Source organism: Perognathus longimembris, chromosome 6 (assembly GCF_023159225.1).
Source record: "Perognathus longimembris pacificus isolate PPM17 chromosome 6, ASM2315922v1, whole genome shotgun sequence".
Lineage (NCBI taxonomy): Eukaryota > Metazoa > Chordata > Mammalia > Rodentia > Heteromyidae > Perognathus > Perognathus longimembris.
In genome coordinates, this window is record NC_063166.1 from 31,622,883 (window position 1) to 31,637,171 (window position 14,289).

Sequence of the window (14,289 nt, forward strand, 5' to 3'; positions counted from 1 at the left end):
CAAGAGTGCTTGCCTCGTATACATAAAGCCTTGGGTTTGATTCTCAGCACCACATATATAGAAAATGGCCAGAAGTGGCACTGTGGCTCAAGTGGCAGAGTGCTAGCCTTGAACAAAAAGAAGCCAGGGATAGAGCTCAGGCCCTGACTCCAAGCCCCTGGAGAAGACAATGGCTCCCATCCCACTGAAATCTCCTTCCCTAAGAGGTCATCACCTGCTGAATTATATTTCCCAAGACTCTTAAAAATAAAAGGCTGTCATCAGCCACGCACAAGTGGTTCATGCCTGCAATCCTAGCTACTTAGGAGACTGAGATGCAGAGAATCAAGTTTCAGAGCTAGCCTGGGCAGGGAAGCCCTCACTTGATCTCCAAGCTATCCAGCAAAAAACCTGGGCTATAGGCATGGCTCACGCAAGCCATGCATGCAAGGTCCTGAGTTCAAATACGAGTACTAGCTAAATTAAAAAAAAATCCTCATCATTGTAATCTCAAGATGTTTGTTCTTTAAGTGAAGTATTTTTAATTAAAAAAATACCAAATTGAAAAAAAAAAGAAAATCATAGTTCAAAGCAAGTCTTGGGCAGGAAAGTGTGAGACATTAATCTCCAGTTAACCATCAAAAAGTTGGTAGTAGAGCTGTGGTTTAAGGATAGAGTGCTAGCCTTGAGCAAAAAAGCATTTGAGTCTCAGTATCAGCATGTGTGCTCATGCATGCATGTGCATGTGCATGTTCACACATGCACACAAAACTAACATGAGATGATCAGTAAAACAAATTTAAAAATATAAAGGCAACAGAAATGTTTAAGAGACTCTGTCTGTAATCTTACATTCTGAGATGATCATGCTGAAGTATCAGCAAATATCTCTGTAGTAGTTTTATTTGTTTATTTTCTGTACTTAGTATCACCAGGGACTCAGGATAGTTTTCTGGCTTAGAAATAACATCAGTTAGCATTAGCATTCAGAGGAAAGGCTTTCTTGGGTTTGAGGTTATAGGTCATCCATTTCAGCCCATCCTGGGCTTGGTAAGTAGGGTACAGATGACTTTTTTAAAAAAAACCAAACTTTAAAAATATGGAGGAGAATTTCATTGTTATATTTCCATACCTGTCTTCTGAGATTCTTAATAAAATACAGATTCTAATCATTCATTAGGTATGAATGGACCTAGAAATTTACATTTCCAAAAAGCTAAAAAGTACCTTGCTGTCTACTGGTAGAGCCTAGGCAGAGCTGGTTTGAAACTCAAGAGGCAGGGGCAGGGAAGCAAGGAAGGGTTGATGGCATATGGCATTATCCTTACACATTCCAGTCTGTACATAAGCCTGTATCTTGTGGGAGAGGGTAATCCCAAATTGCACATCCACACAGATGGTTCCATGAAGGAACAGAAAGTATGCAGGCAGGAAGGCAGCACTAACCCAGGGCTTGCTTCCCTTTTCTCAGGAGTCCAACAGTCTGTTAACTCATGTGTGGTATCCAGTGTTTGCCTTTACTCTTTCAGGTCTAATTTTAATTCCTTGATTAACTTTTAAGATATTAATCTGCAAGAAAGTCTGTGAGACTCTTATCTCCAATAAACTAATCAAAAAAGCCAGAGGTAGCACTGTCACTCAAGTGGTAGATCACTAGCCTTGCTCATAAAAAGGCTCAGGGACAGTACCCAGGCCAGAGTTCAAGCCCCAGGACTGGCAAAAAGAAAAAAAGAAAAAAATTTTAAAAATATGCTAATTTGTTATAAAATTATATTTCATAGGAGATTAAAATGTTCTGAAGTTAGACTTTAGTAATGGTCATACAACTGCACTAAAAGCCATTCAATTACACACACACACACACACACACACACACACACAAAGTCACCTGTTACCCTATACCTTCGTAAGTCTAAATACTAGTCCGTGCACCATGTGTGTTTGGCATGATAGGATTTTAGGATTTTACAAATTGAGTTTATATTGTGATTGTATTTAGTGTCTGTTATACCCCCTTGCATAACATTATAACCTGAGCATTTCTCCATGTCATTAAATATTCCCTAAAAACATAATAAATAAGTACATTTTATCTTAGAGGTTTTTTTTTTTTGCTCTTTAAAAAAAATCCCTACATCATTTTTAATAATTTACGTCATTTTGAAGAATTTGGTGTGGCCAGGAACACAGGAGAGGTGACTTCCTTCTTTGTTGGCCAGACTCCCATTATATAAGTAAATAAAGGTTTATAACTTAGGGACCACATCACTGATATTCCTTTTACAGGTCATAGGAAGGAAATATAATTTTGGTATCTCTTGTTTTATTTGTAGATGATTTAATAATAATACTTGGTGAGCAATTCTGAAGAGAATATAGTCTATAAACCACAATCCTGTGTCAGTCTAGACCTGTCTCTGCTTTTGATACCTGGTACAGGAGATACCTATAGGTGCCTCTGTCTTCTATAGTAAGTGGGTCTTTAGTATTTTGTTTAAACTGGGTTGTTTTTTGGTTTTTTTTTGGCCAGTCCTGGGCCTTGGACTCAGGGCCTGAGCACCTTCCCTGGCTTCTTCCTGCTCAAGTCTAGCACCCTGCCACCTGAGCCACAGCGCCCCTTCTGGCCGTCCGAAAGCTTCATGTGTAGGAGGCAAGCACTCTTGCCACTAGGCCATATTCCCAGCCCCTAAATTGGGTTTTTAAATATTTTAAACATCTTTATGATATGCATGTCATGTCTGGTCTATGGTTCTATAGTTTCACAATCTACTAAAAAAACCTCTTAGGTTCTTTCCTTTTAACAATTAATAAAGTTTATTAACATATGTACATTTATAGTTTTAAATTCATACTTTGGATAAAAATTGATTTAGTAAAAATAAGTAAATTCAGTTCCTAAAATCTAGATTATTCTAGCTATGATCAATAATGAATTTCCAAGAAAGAAAGCTAGCAGTCATGCTGTGTTGTTTCCTGCCTAGAATTTAGGAGTATTTACTTCATAAGGAATATTAAAATGTCCATCTCTTATCTTCAATGACAGATGCCAGAGACATGGAACAATTGAGCAAGAACAAAGTGACACACATTCTCTCTGTTCATGATAGTGCCAGGCCCATGTTGGAGGTAAGAGAGAAAGAGAGAGATCATTTGTATTGTATGTACATATGTTCATTTGTCTTGTGTGTGCATGACATGTGTTCATTTGTGTCATGGTTGTGCATATGATATAATTCAAGGCAGTCATATTCTCTGACATTAGTATGCTCTGTGATCACTGGCAGTATTGCTTTTGTTCTTAGTCCATATTTACATTTATGCCCTGCCTGTGGCCTGCCAGAGGGTATGTTCTTTTTCTATGTGCCATTGCATTGGTAGCTAAATTCTTTGGCTAAATGCTTAAGAATAAAGACAGGCTGCATTTTCCCTAGATTTTAAGGCCATTTAAAACCTCATTTTCAGCCAGGAGCCAGTGGATCACTCCTGTAATCCTAGCTACTTAGGAGGCTGGGATCTGAGGGTCATAGTTTGACGCTAGCCTGAGCTTGAAAGTCCCTGAGTCTCTTTTCTCTGATTAATCATCAAAAATCTGGAAGTGGAGCTGTGGCTCAAGCGGTAGAGGGCTAGCCTCGAGCAAAAAAGCTTAAGAACAGCACTCAGCCCCTGAGTTCAAGCCTTAGAACCAGTTAAAAAGGCAAAAACACCTAATTTTGAGGTCTGAAGATGTAGTTCAGTGGTAGAAGGGTGAGGCTCTAGGTTCTATCCCCAACAACAGATAATAAAATCTATTATCATTCCTTTTAAATTAGTTCTAGTTTAGAGTTTCTAAGAATTCAGATTGCTTACTCCTTGTATTGTTTTCTATGTAAGTTCAAATATCTACCATTTGTATACAGGATTAAAAATAATGGGAGGTAAATTGTCCCTGGTAATTTTCCAGGACTGTTCTATGTGGAACTTTGTTAGTATAGAGCTGTTTTAGGTTTTGAGGGTAAGCAGGGTGTGTCTGCGTGTACACTAATTCCAAAAACCTTCAGTTTTACCCTGATGGACGGTTTGAGTCGTTGGCCAGGACTAAAATCTATTTCTGTTCATTAGCCTCGACACAGCCCAAATGGTCTCTTTTTAAAAATACTGTATGTGTGGTTGTGATGCAGGGTTTTCTATTTTAGGGGGTAGGGTGTTGGAAAGGGAGGGGTACCTTATTCTGAAAGAAATAATCCTACTTCAAGCTACCTTCATTGAAATTCATATTATATAACAGTAGTGCTGTACTTAGTATTTTATTTTAAGGTCCTTTTTTTAGCCATTAAGAGCAGATTTTGCTAGTGTAAGTAGGCTAAAACAAGTGGAAATGGAGAAGGATAAATAATTCTATTAAATAATATTAGACTAGAAAATCAAACTTGGAGAAGGGGAGCCTAATTCTCCTTTTGTTGTCTCAGAGCTTTTCAGTAAGGTGCTAGAAATTGTGTTGTAGCATAATTTTGTTGGATGTACCAAAACATTTCCTTTGTTAAGAGTTACTCTGTTTTTCAATGTATTAATGGTAGTTTGTGATTAAGATATAGTCATGTCATGGCTAAATTAAACTGTAAACTGATCATAATTGACTTCCTCTTAATTCACAAGATGAGGCTTGAGGTTTCCTTTTTTTAAAAAATATAATACATAAAAGTCCTTCCTACTCTCACCTCCCAAACTACTTTATTAGTGTTTTCTTTCTCTTTTTTTTTTCTTTGTTGGTAATTGTTGTGGGGCTTGAACTCAGGGCCTGTGTGCTTTCCCTGAGTTTTTTGTTGTTGTTTTCTTTGCTCAAGGCTAGCACTCTATACAAATTGAACCACAGCTCTGCTTCTGGCTTTTTGGTAGTTAAGGGGAGGTAAGAGTCTCATGGACTTTCCTGCCCAGGTTGGCTTCGAGCCATGATCCTCAGGCTCATGAGTAGCTAGGATTACAGGTTTGAACCATTGGCCCCCAGTTCTACTTTACTACTTAATGGAACATGGTCTCAAACTCTCTTGACATTTGTAACACCTGTCTGGACACATGATCTTGGAGTATTAGAAATAAGGCAGCTCCATCCTTTACCTGTCCCAGACCACCCTGCTTCTACACACAGGAAACCCCAACTGTCTACTAAAACAGGTGGGCCTGTAACACAAGTAAAAAGAGGCCACTTTTTGCATAAAACCTCAGGTCTCTGGGCAAACTGTCCCACTCCACATTGTTAATATGCTATATATTCTTTTATATTCTTTTTTATGTCCTCTACATCTTATCTATGAAGATAAGATGAAAAAAGAATGTCGAGAAGAAGGGGGGAGATAATAAAAGAGGGGGAAAGAAAGAAAGTCTCCTTTTTTTTTTTAATCATTTCCCCCAAAGCCTCATATCCTCCACCTACTTTTCAATAGCATGTCCTTTGAGAATCCTCAGAACATTCTTTTATGGTCTTTGGATGCTATTATCCCTTCAGCTTGGTAGTAAATACTTCTGTGTGATTTTATTTGTTCCAGTATTTATACTGCAACTTGATAGTGTAACAGTTTGGCATTATCCCTTTTATTTTACTCATTTTTTATTTCAAAGGTAATTCATGAGCACAACATTCTTAAAACATAACATACAACTTCTCTGGCTGCATGCATGGGAAAATAGAAGGGACCCAAAGGTTGTTTGAACTGCTCCCCAATGGTAATTAAGTTACTGGGATCCCAGAAGCTTATGGACTTTATCTGTCTTCTATATGAAATTTCAAATTAAGATTCAAAACCCATGATCTCATCCAGTTTAAATGAGTCTGAGAAATCGTTTGTTGGTAGCCAGTAGGGAATTAATGGATGGACCTGATTCTTTCACAGCTCCTCACATTGCTGGCCCTCATCCCTGGAAGACAGGGTAGGGCTGGTGGGGAGTAGAGAGATGATGTAAAGGTTAAGCAAATAGGCTGAGCAGATCCCCTGCCTGGGGAGGAACCCTGCTTGAGAATGGAAGCACGTCTGGGCTAGACAGGATGTGGAACATGGGAGCTGATTTAAATGGAAGGGTTTTAGTCCTGCTATATCAGTGCTGGAGTCCTGTTTCCAGGAACCCATAGGTTGAGCACTTCCCTATAGAGATGTCCTGCTCATTTCCCACAACATCTCAATGGATAAAGCACTGGGGTACTTCACATCAATTATCAAGGCTTTTAGGATCTAAAGAGCTGTTTTTATTGCAAGTGAGCTGAGAGACTGTAGTTATGTTGCTGAATGTGGTTTTAGAATTGAGGTCATAATAGTAGCATAGGATGAGCTGCATTGGTTAAAAAAAAAAAAGTTTGGGGCATTTAGCATACCATAGACCCCTCTAAAGATTTCATGGTTATGTTTAGAGAATGAAGGTTCAAAAGTTTATGATGCAGATACCAAGTTGTGTGGGTGTAAGAATACTTAAGTGATACACCGCTGCCTAAGATCCTATGGAGCTATTCCATGGACAACAGGTCCCAGAGAACTACAAGCAAGCCTTCTTGTGTGGAAGCTTAATCAGAGGCTTTTCTTAGATCCACCGAGCTAAGGCGACTTAGTGTAGGAGACAGTACCCAGCCTGTTCTTGTTGCCAGTTGAGACTACTTTTGCATAGATTGTTACCTTTTCATATTACTATCTTTGTTTTGTTGTGAGAACTTGTCATATGTACATTGAGAGGTTGTATAGGTTTTGTGGTGTCAGATACCCTCTGGGAACATAATGCTCTGCAACTTGCCCCAGATTAATGCCAGTACTCTAAAGTATACCCACCACAAATAGTCTTATGAGGACATTTTCAGTTATGTTTGTTGACTGTATTTCGTAAGGAAATACAGAACTTACAATATATTTGATTTTAGTTGGATTAGATGTGATGCTCCACTAGTTGGGTAATTTGAAGGAAGTTCCCAAAATAGCATTCTCAGATCTCATTCTCCTCCTAGCAGCAGAATGATAGGAGAAAATGAAAGGCACTATTCTGAGTCCTCAGGTCATTGGCCTCATCACTAGTCATCAAAGCAGAGCATGGTGGTGTCTGGGGCTTCCTTGGTAAATGAAACAAGATGTGGGTTTACTCTGGATCATAGAATGAGGCAGGTAGGCCAGAGAAAGAGGACTAAGATTGATTACTGTCTCTTAGAGGAAGAGTATCAGAGGAGTAACTGTTCCAGAAAGAAGACTCTTAGGAACATTGTGAAACCTTGGAGCCACCTTCACATTCACTAGGATCAGTAGCTTCTACGTGGGATTTGGAAGAGCTGATTTCTTTCTTTCCCCTCCTTCCTTTCCTTCCTTCCTTTTCTTCCCTTTCTTCCCCTTCCTTCCCTCCTTTTTCTCTACCTTCCTTCCTGTCATTCTTTTTTATTGATTTTCCTTATTGTTATTATAAAGGTGACGTACAGAAGGATTACCATTACATGAGTCAGGTGATGAGCAGTTTCCTTTTGTTCAGTGTCTTCTGTTCCCTCCCTCTCTCCCAGTCCCTCCCTCCTGTCTACACCCATGAGTTACATAGTTCACTTTCATCAATATCCAGTTAGCTACAGTGCTGCACTTTTTTACCCTTTTCCCCTCCAGTTCACTCTTTCTTGCTAGGATTATAGGTATGTGTCACTGGTACCTAGCTTTAGCTAATTCCATTTCTGTTTACTTGTACCTGCTGTCTGTCTGCCACCGCCTCCTCCTCCTCCTTGTAGTCTTCCTCCTCCTCCTCCTCGTCTTCCTCCTCCTCCTCTTCTTCCTTATAGCCTTCCTTCTCACCCTCTTTTCTCTGTGCTGAGAGTCATAGTCATGGCCCTGTGCATGCTAGACAGTTGTTCTACCTGTTGCCTTTGTCTCTTATAGAAATGCCAGCTTAATAGAGAAACAAGGCCAATGACTCTGTGAAAGAACCTATTTCTCAATACCACTGTTAGCAGAGAACCTTTTTTATTAATTGTACAAAAGAATGAGTTTCATTGTGACATTTTCAGAATTCATAAAACATACTTTGACTAGATGTCCCTATTAGCTTCTTTTAGGCTTTGTTCTTTACTTTTACTTCACAAATATTTTGTTGTACATGATTTTTTAATGACTTCTCCCTTTATAATACAGTTCTTCTTGTAAGGCAGATGGTTAATGAGTTACTTGTTTCTTGAACTCCTGCTCTGTGCTAGGTCAAGGGGCAGGTGCTAGAGAGAGCAGAAGTGAATTCATCCCACTGTGCCTTAGCAGAATGTAGTATATACATGAGATACGACTATTTTATAAATATTTGTGGTCATTACAATCCAGTGAGAAAAGAGTTGTGGCTCAAGAAAGAAAACGAATCAAATAGCAACAAAGAAGAGTGGAAGCCCTGAGAAAAAAGTCCCTGTCTGCCCACAAGCCCAGAGTGGTTTTTGAGCCTGCCTTTGACTGGGCCTTTGGTGATGGCTAGGGATTTGGGAAATCAGGTCATGATGTCAGTACCAAAAGAAAGCCAGCAGAGAAGGCCAGGGAGTGACTTCCTCTGGATGGGCCAGGTTCCATACTGTGATTTTATTGACATCCTCCATGAATTCTAGCCTGGCAAGTCAAATGGTGTTATCATCTTTCCTTTGAGGTATAACTGGTCTGGGTGACTTATCGCCTGTACACAAGTGGCAGAGCCAGGGCTGGAACCCAAGATCTTCTCACTACAAAGACAAGCATCTTCCTGTCAGCCATGAACCAATGGATCTGTATATCTGTATGAAAATATTAGCACGTGTGCTACTAATACATTTGAAGGGAATCTTTGCTATGAGTTAATTTCATATACAAAGTGAGCCCAGACATCATCAAAAATTTCAAGGGCACAATAATCTTCCTTCATCTGTTTTCATGCTTAGTACTTGGCGGGGAAATTGGTTGCATTTGTTGAAAATGTTTTCCTTATTTTGTGGGAATGGACCTGAGCAGATGTCTTCAGTATTAACTGATTGCTTCAGGTTGAAGAGAATGAACATGGTAAAAATGTCAACAAGAAACCCAATATTGTTTGTTTGTAGATGCTAAGGAAATAATATTAAGTAATGAAAGGTTTCTCCTTCCCCTGAGAAGAGAAACAGAACTCTGTCTTTCTAGTGTGAAAATTTCAGAGTTGTTTCATTTTTCATTCTGTATACCTGACCAGAGCACCTGCAGGAAACAAAGCTATTTTTCACTATTAACAAATACTTTAAAGGTTTTATGAAGCTGGTAACATGAAGATTTTAATTTTGAAATGACTCATTGTAGGACTTTATAGAGAAAAAATAATTTACACATGTATGCAAATGAAAGTATTATATTTATATGAAGGTAAATCTTAGGAGCTAGAATTCAGCTTGCGAATTTTCTATTTCAATTGTGGTATTTATATTTTAAACCCTATATGTGTGAGGAGGGGGGTTAAGAATAGTATACAGGGACTAGCTGTGTAGCTGGCCTCAAACTCAAGATCCACTTGCCTCAGCTTTCTAAGTTCTAGGCTTACAGCCAGACATTTATTCTGTAATTCTTTTGCTTTATATTTCCTTGAATATTAAAGATTTTTTAGCTGTTCTTGCCCAGCATTAAATTTTGAGAGGTTGTTTATAGTAGACAGCTTGTCCTGGTTCTTTTACATACTGCTATTTATGTGTATACTGCAGTATTTATGAGTTTATTTTGAGAGAATTCTCACTAAAGTGAGATTCCCCATTTGGTGGACAATCTCGTCCTTTCTGCCTGGTTTTTGAGCCCAGTAACTGAATGACTTGAGACTGAGGGAGCCCTGGGAAAACCTTGGTTCCCTGCCAAGTATCCCTCTGAGGGGTCTCCCATTTCTCTAACCAAGTTTTTTTGGCTTCCAAAATATACAACGAAGTCTAGGAAAGTGTGCTTCTATTTCCTCGTCTTCTTACTTTCTCTCTTTATTGTTTTTATTTGACATGTAAATTGCATATATTAATGAATGAGTGTGATATTTCCATGTGTACATGAAGCCCTGGGTTCGATTCCTCAGCACCACATGTATAGAAAACAGCCAGAAGTAGCGCTGTGGCTCAAGTGGCATATTGCTAGCCTTGAGCAAAAAGAAGCCAGGGACAGTGTTCAGGCCCTGAGTTCAAGCCCCAGGACTGGCAAAAAAAACAAACAAAAAAAAAACCCAAAAAACAAAAAAGAGACACTTTGGCGCCCACCATTCTCATGCTCTTTCCTTTTTTCTGTGTCTGCATGTATGCATACATGCTCCTTGGTCAGAGCATGAACTCTGTATGCCTATGACAGTTTCTTTACTAGCCATTATAACCATTTGAGGCCCCTTAGTTGGTCAGCAGCAGAAGCAGGTGACACATTTGGATTTTTGGTCCTTAACAGCATTCAGTTTGGGTCCCTTCTGTGAGTGCTTGCAGATGAACAGAGACTTAAGAGTAGTTTTAGCTCCATTCCAAAGTGAGAAACTATCTTTGGATACTTGTTGCACATTGGACATGGCAAAGTAGGACTGTATCAGGAACAGTTTATTCCTGGTGAGTAATGTGTGAAACTAGAAGCTCTGGTTAATATACAGCCTCCTTTTCATGGACTGTTGTTGCAGTTTCTTTCTTGTCTGGAAATAATGGCATATGTGGTGCCCAGCTTTGTAGAGCTAATGAAGCCTATAGTTCAGAATGCTCACTTACTAAGGTACTACCACCCAGAGTCCCCTGTGAAGCTTCCGTGACTTTCTGATGGATCTCTAAAGTATTGTTTCCCTTTGGTTGGCATTGCAACATGGTCCTATAAAGGAATATAGTACATCTACAACATAGGCAGCAAACAAATAATCATGGCCTTGATATACCCAAAGCCATGCCTAGGGTAGGGGTACGAGTGGTGGAAACATCATGGAGCTTGTGTTCAACTCAGAAAAAGCTGAGAGGGCATTCAGAGCACAGAATGGGTCAGCCCATTGTTCATGGTTCTTCTCTGATAATCACTTAGGCCTTACCTCCTGATGTGATTCTTTCTCCCTCTGGTGGCCATATCATTCATTCCTAACTTTTTAGGATCCAGAGGCCCCTCATGCCTAACTTATAGAAGGATATGCCACATTTCTCTGTACACAAAGGGAATGACCCCCAAAGCCATATCTTATTATAAAGAGGAATCTAGATATTTGAATAGAGAGAAGTTAATGGCAGTTATGTTGGTAATGGTAAACAGTAGAGCTAGCCTCCTATTCACCTGAAGATAGTAGTTAGTTACGGCTCATCCATATTAAGAAGTACTTGGCAGCATTTCAAAACGAAGAGGAAACTAGTATATGTTCAAAGGGGAGACCTCATTAAGAAAAAGAAATACATTATAGAATACTACCAGCAATCTAATCTTGTTTGTATTAAATTTGAAATCCATGGTGATTATTATATAGATGCATATAAATGCAAAGATAAGAGTTGAAAGGACCATTCCAGAAGACCATCCCATTCCACTTATTTTCTACAAGAGCAGAGTAAGATAAAAGGAAATGTTGGGAAGGATGGTTTCTACTTTTTTCTGTATTTTTTCCTTTCCTTGAGTTTATGTATTACAATGAGAATATCTGAATGGAGAGAGGGAAGATGGTAGGCAGGTGAGTGGGCCATACTCCTGTGTCTGTGATAATGACAAGTGGATGCATCTGACTGTTCAGGCTTAGCTAGAGAAGATTCTGTTTGGTATTACAGTGTTTCATGACTTTGCCTGTGATCTGTAACATCACATCAGCTCAAGTCAGCAGGTACAAAGCAAGTACATCACTCATTTGTTTGTCACTTTAATTTTCAGCTGTAGAAGAAAGCCCAAGACACACCTGTAATGGTATAAACTATATTTTCAAAATCAGATACTCTCCTTCTACTTAGATTGGACAGGAAAATGACTTTGTGTGTCCTTCTAGGATTCAGATTCCCCTAGTGAGCAGCTTGAAGTATCAAGCAAGATATTTCTGACTTGCATGGGCCACTGACTCCTGCAGTGTGGATGATTTTGGTTCTTACAGCACAGAAACAATGCCATGCTAATAAGTTGCTTGTGAAGTCCAGAGCCTTTGGAAACAAGTCACTGTTTGACTTGAAATGGTTTTCAGAGTGACAACTGTTTCCAGCAAACCTCAGTGATTTTTAACTTCTCCAGGAAGATATTTGATGTAGCCTAAGAACCAACAGTCCCTGCTCTACCCAGCCAGTACTTGAGATGTCTTCCATGTATCAAGGCAAATTTGTTTGAAGCCAGCCCCTGACTTAAATAGATATGACTCAAATAGAAATGATTCTGGTAGCTTTCGAAAACTGTCTAGTAATCACTCTCAAATCAAGTTTTCTTGGGGGCAAGTCAAGTCCACAGAGAGAAGCTCCATCTGCCTGTCGACGTCTGATACCACCAGCACCCTTGCTAGTGGAGAAGCAGAAGATTCTGGTATGAATGGACCAGAAGGGATTGAAACCTTTCAGTAGTAAATTGAGTCTAAGAAATAAATGGTGTGTTTTAAATCTTTGAATAAAGAAATATATGTTCATCTTTTACTGGCCTAGAGTTCTAGAGGCATCTATCTATGGGCCTCAGCTGTAGTGTTTCTACTCAGTAATCAGCATTTCTGAATAGCCAACACTTTCTGAAGAACACCCTATCTAGATTTTTTTCTTTTTTTTTCTCAAATTTTTATTATCAAACTGATGTACAGAGAGGTTACAGTATCATACTCTAGATTTTTTTCTGTTTCCCGAATATTTTCTGCTTAAGAGTTCTTCTTTTCAGTGTTCTCTTGACTCCTACATGATCAAACAATCAATATGTGTCAGGGACTTCGTTCATAAAGTAGACTTGCTTACTAGGCATCACTCCTAGTCTTCAGTAAGAAATAGCAAGAGATCTAGCAGGAAAGGTCTACCAGGATCTCTGAGGTAGGGTCTTTGGAGAAGGATAGCCTTGAAAACAAATCTCTACTGGCTATAAAGGGCTTTTAGAAAAAGGAAATGTTGCCCAGTACATTAAGCTACATCACCAAGGGATGAATCCTAAATAAAGACATAAACTCATTTTTACTTTTAAAAAATATTTTCATTATCTTTAAGTAATTGTACAAAGTAGTTGCCATTGAGCAAAACAGTTTATGAATATAAATGTCACCCTTTTCAACTAGCAAAATTCTGCACTTGAGGCATAGCTCAAGTGATGAAGCACCAGTAAGAAAACTATTGCAAAAGTATGAGGCCCTTAGTTCAAACCCTGATCCTAGCAGAAAAAGATAACCAAAATTTTGAATTTTTTAAAACCTCATTTTCATGTTCAGTAAGTTGAATCAAAGTAGCACAAACTAATGTTGAAAATATAGACCATTACATGGCCTCTGTATCCAGACTGCAGTGCACTGTGGATTAACACAGTCACAGTGATTATATGAAGGTGCTTATATATGTGGTTCAAAAGGTAGAACTGTCCGTCTAGACTTCATCTGGCTACTCATGGGAATTGGCAAAGAAGCAGGGTGTTGAGGCAGGAAGCAGAGGGCTAGAATGTGCCTTGAATCTATAAGAGATGTCCCAAGGAGGTACATCTCATGGGAGTGGATGATCTATACTGAAGCAAGAGTGGCACTGCCTTCCATTCTCCTTTTGGTTAAACGGGACTTAACATTTCTTGAGCACTGACATTAAAGCAAGAATGGAAGATAAAGAGAAGAAAAGAATGAGACTGTGTAAAGGAGAAACGGGCACATAAATCATCAATGACAACACCTTAGAGTTGCAAATGTGTACCTGATAGAATAGTTCATATGGCATGAAGGAGGAAATGACAGCCAGACAGTCTTCTCCAGACAGTGGCAGTTTTATATGGTTTTAGATGATAATGGAAGTTTTCTAGGTAATGGTAATGAGCCAAGACAATTAGAGTTGGGGGAAAGAACATGGTGTGTGCAACAACATGGGACAGGCAAAACTATGGGAAAAAACACAGAGTGTACCAAGACATAGGGTGTGGAGATAAGTGAATGGCTCGGGAGAACAGGTTTTCAGGGTGGCGAGGCTGGAAAAGCAGGCCCAGAACAGATTAGGAAAAGACTTGTTTGTCAAACTGAGGAGTCTAAGCTTTACTGTAGGAAGCAAGGATTACCCAAGACTTATGTAGTCACTTGATATATTCAGATTGTTTTTCCTGTAGTATTGACACAGAAATGGAATGGAGTGAAAGAGGATAACCCATATGCCCTTGGAAATCTGTTGTTGTACTCCTGGTTAGAATTGTGAAGGTTTGAATTTAGATGCTGGTGGGTGAGATTTCTCTTTCCTGGAAGTGAACATTGAAT

At 39.1% G+C, this 14,289-nt stretch overlaps 1 protein-coding gene and 1 long non-coding RNA gene across 3 annotated transcripts in view; both read left to right on the forward strand.

Moving 5' to 3' along the window:
- Positions 1-14,289, forward strand: part of Dusp22 (dual specificity phosphatase 22) — a 98,055-nt gene that overhangs the window by 21,504 nt on the left and 62,262 nt on the right. For both annotated transcript variants that reach the window (XM_048348505.1, XM_048348504.1), the window contains exon 3: positions 3,023-3,105. In XM_048348505.1, the coding sequence (XP_048204462.1) occupies positions 3,023-3,105 (83 nt within the window). The remainder of the gene's footprint in view (positions 1-3,022; positions 3,106-14,289) is intronic.
- Positions 1,523-1,850, forward strand: LOC125353053. The gene is made up of 2 exons (XR_007211245.1): positions 1,523-1,558; positions 1,712-1,850. It is a non-coding gene; the product is annotated as an uncharacterized LOC125353053 (long non-coding RNA).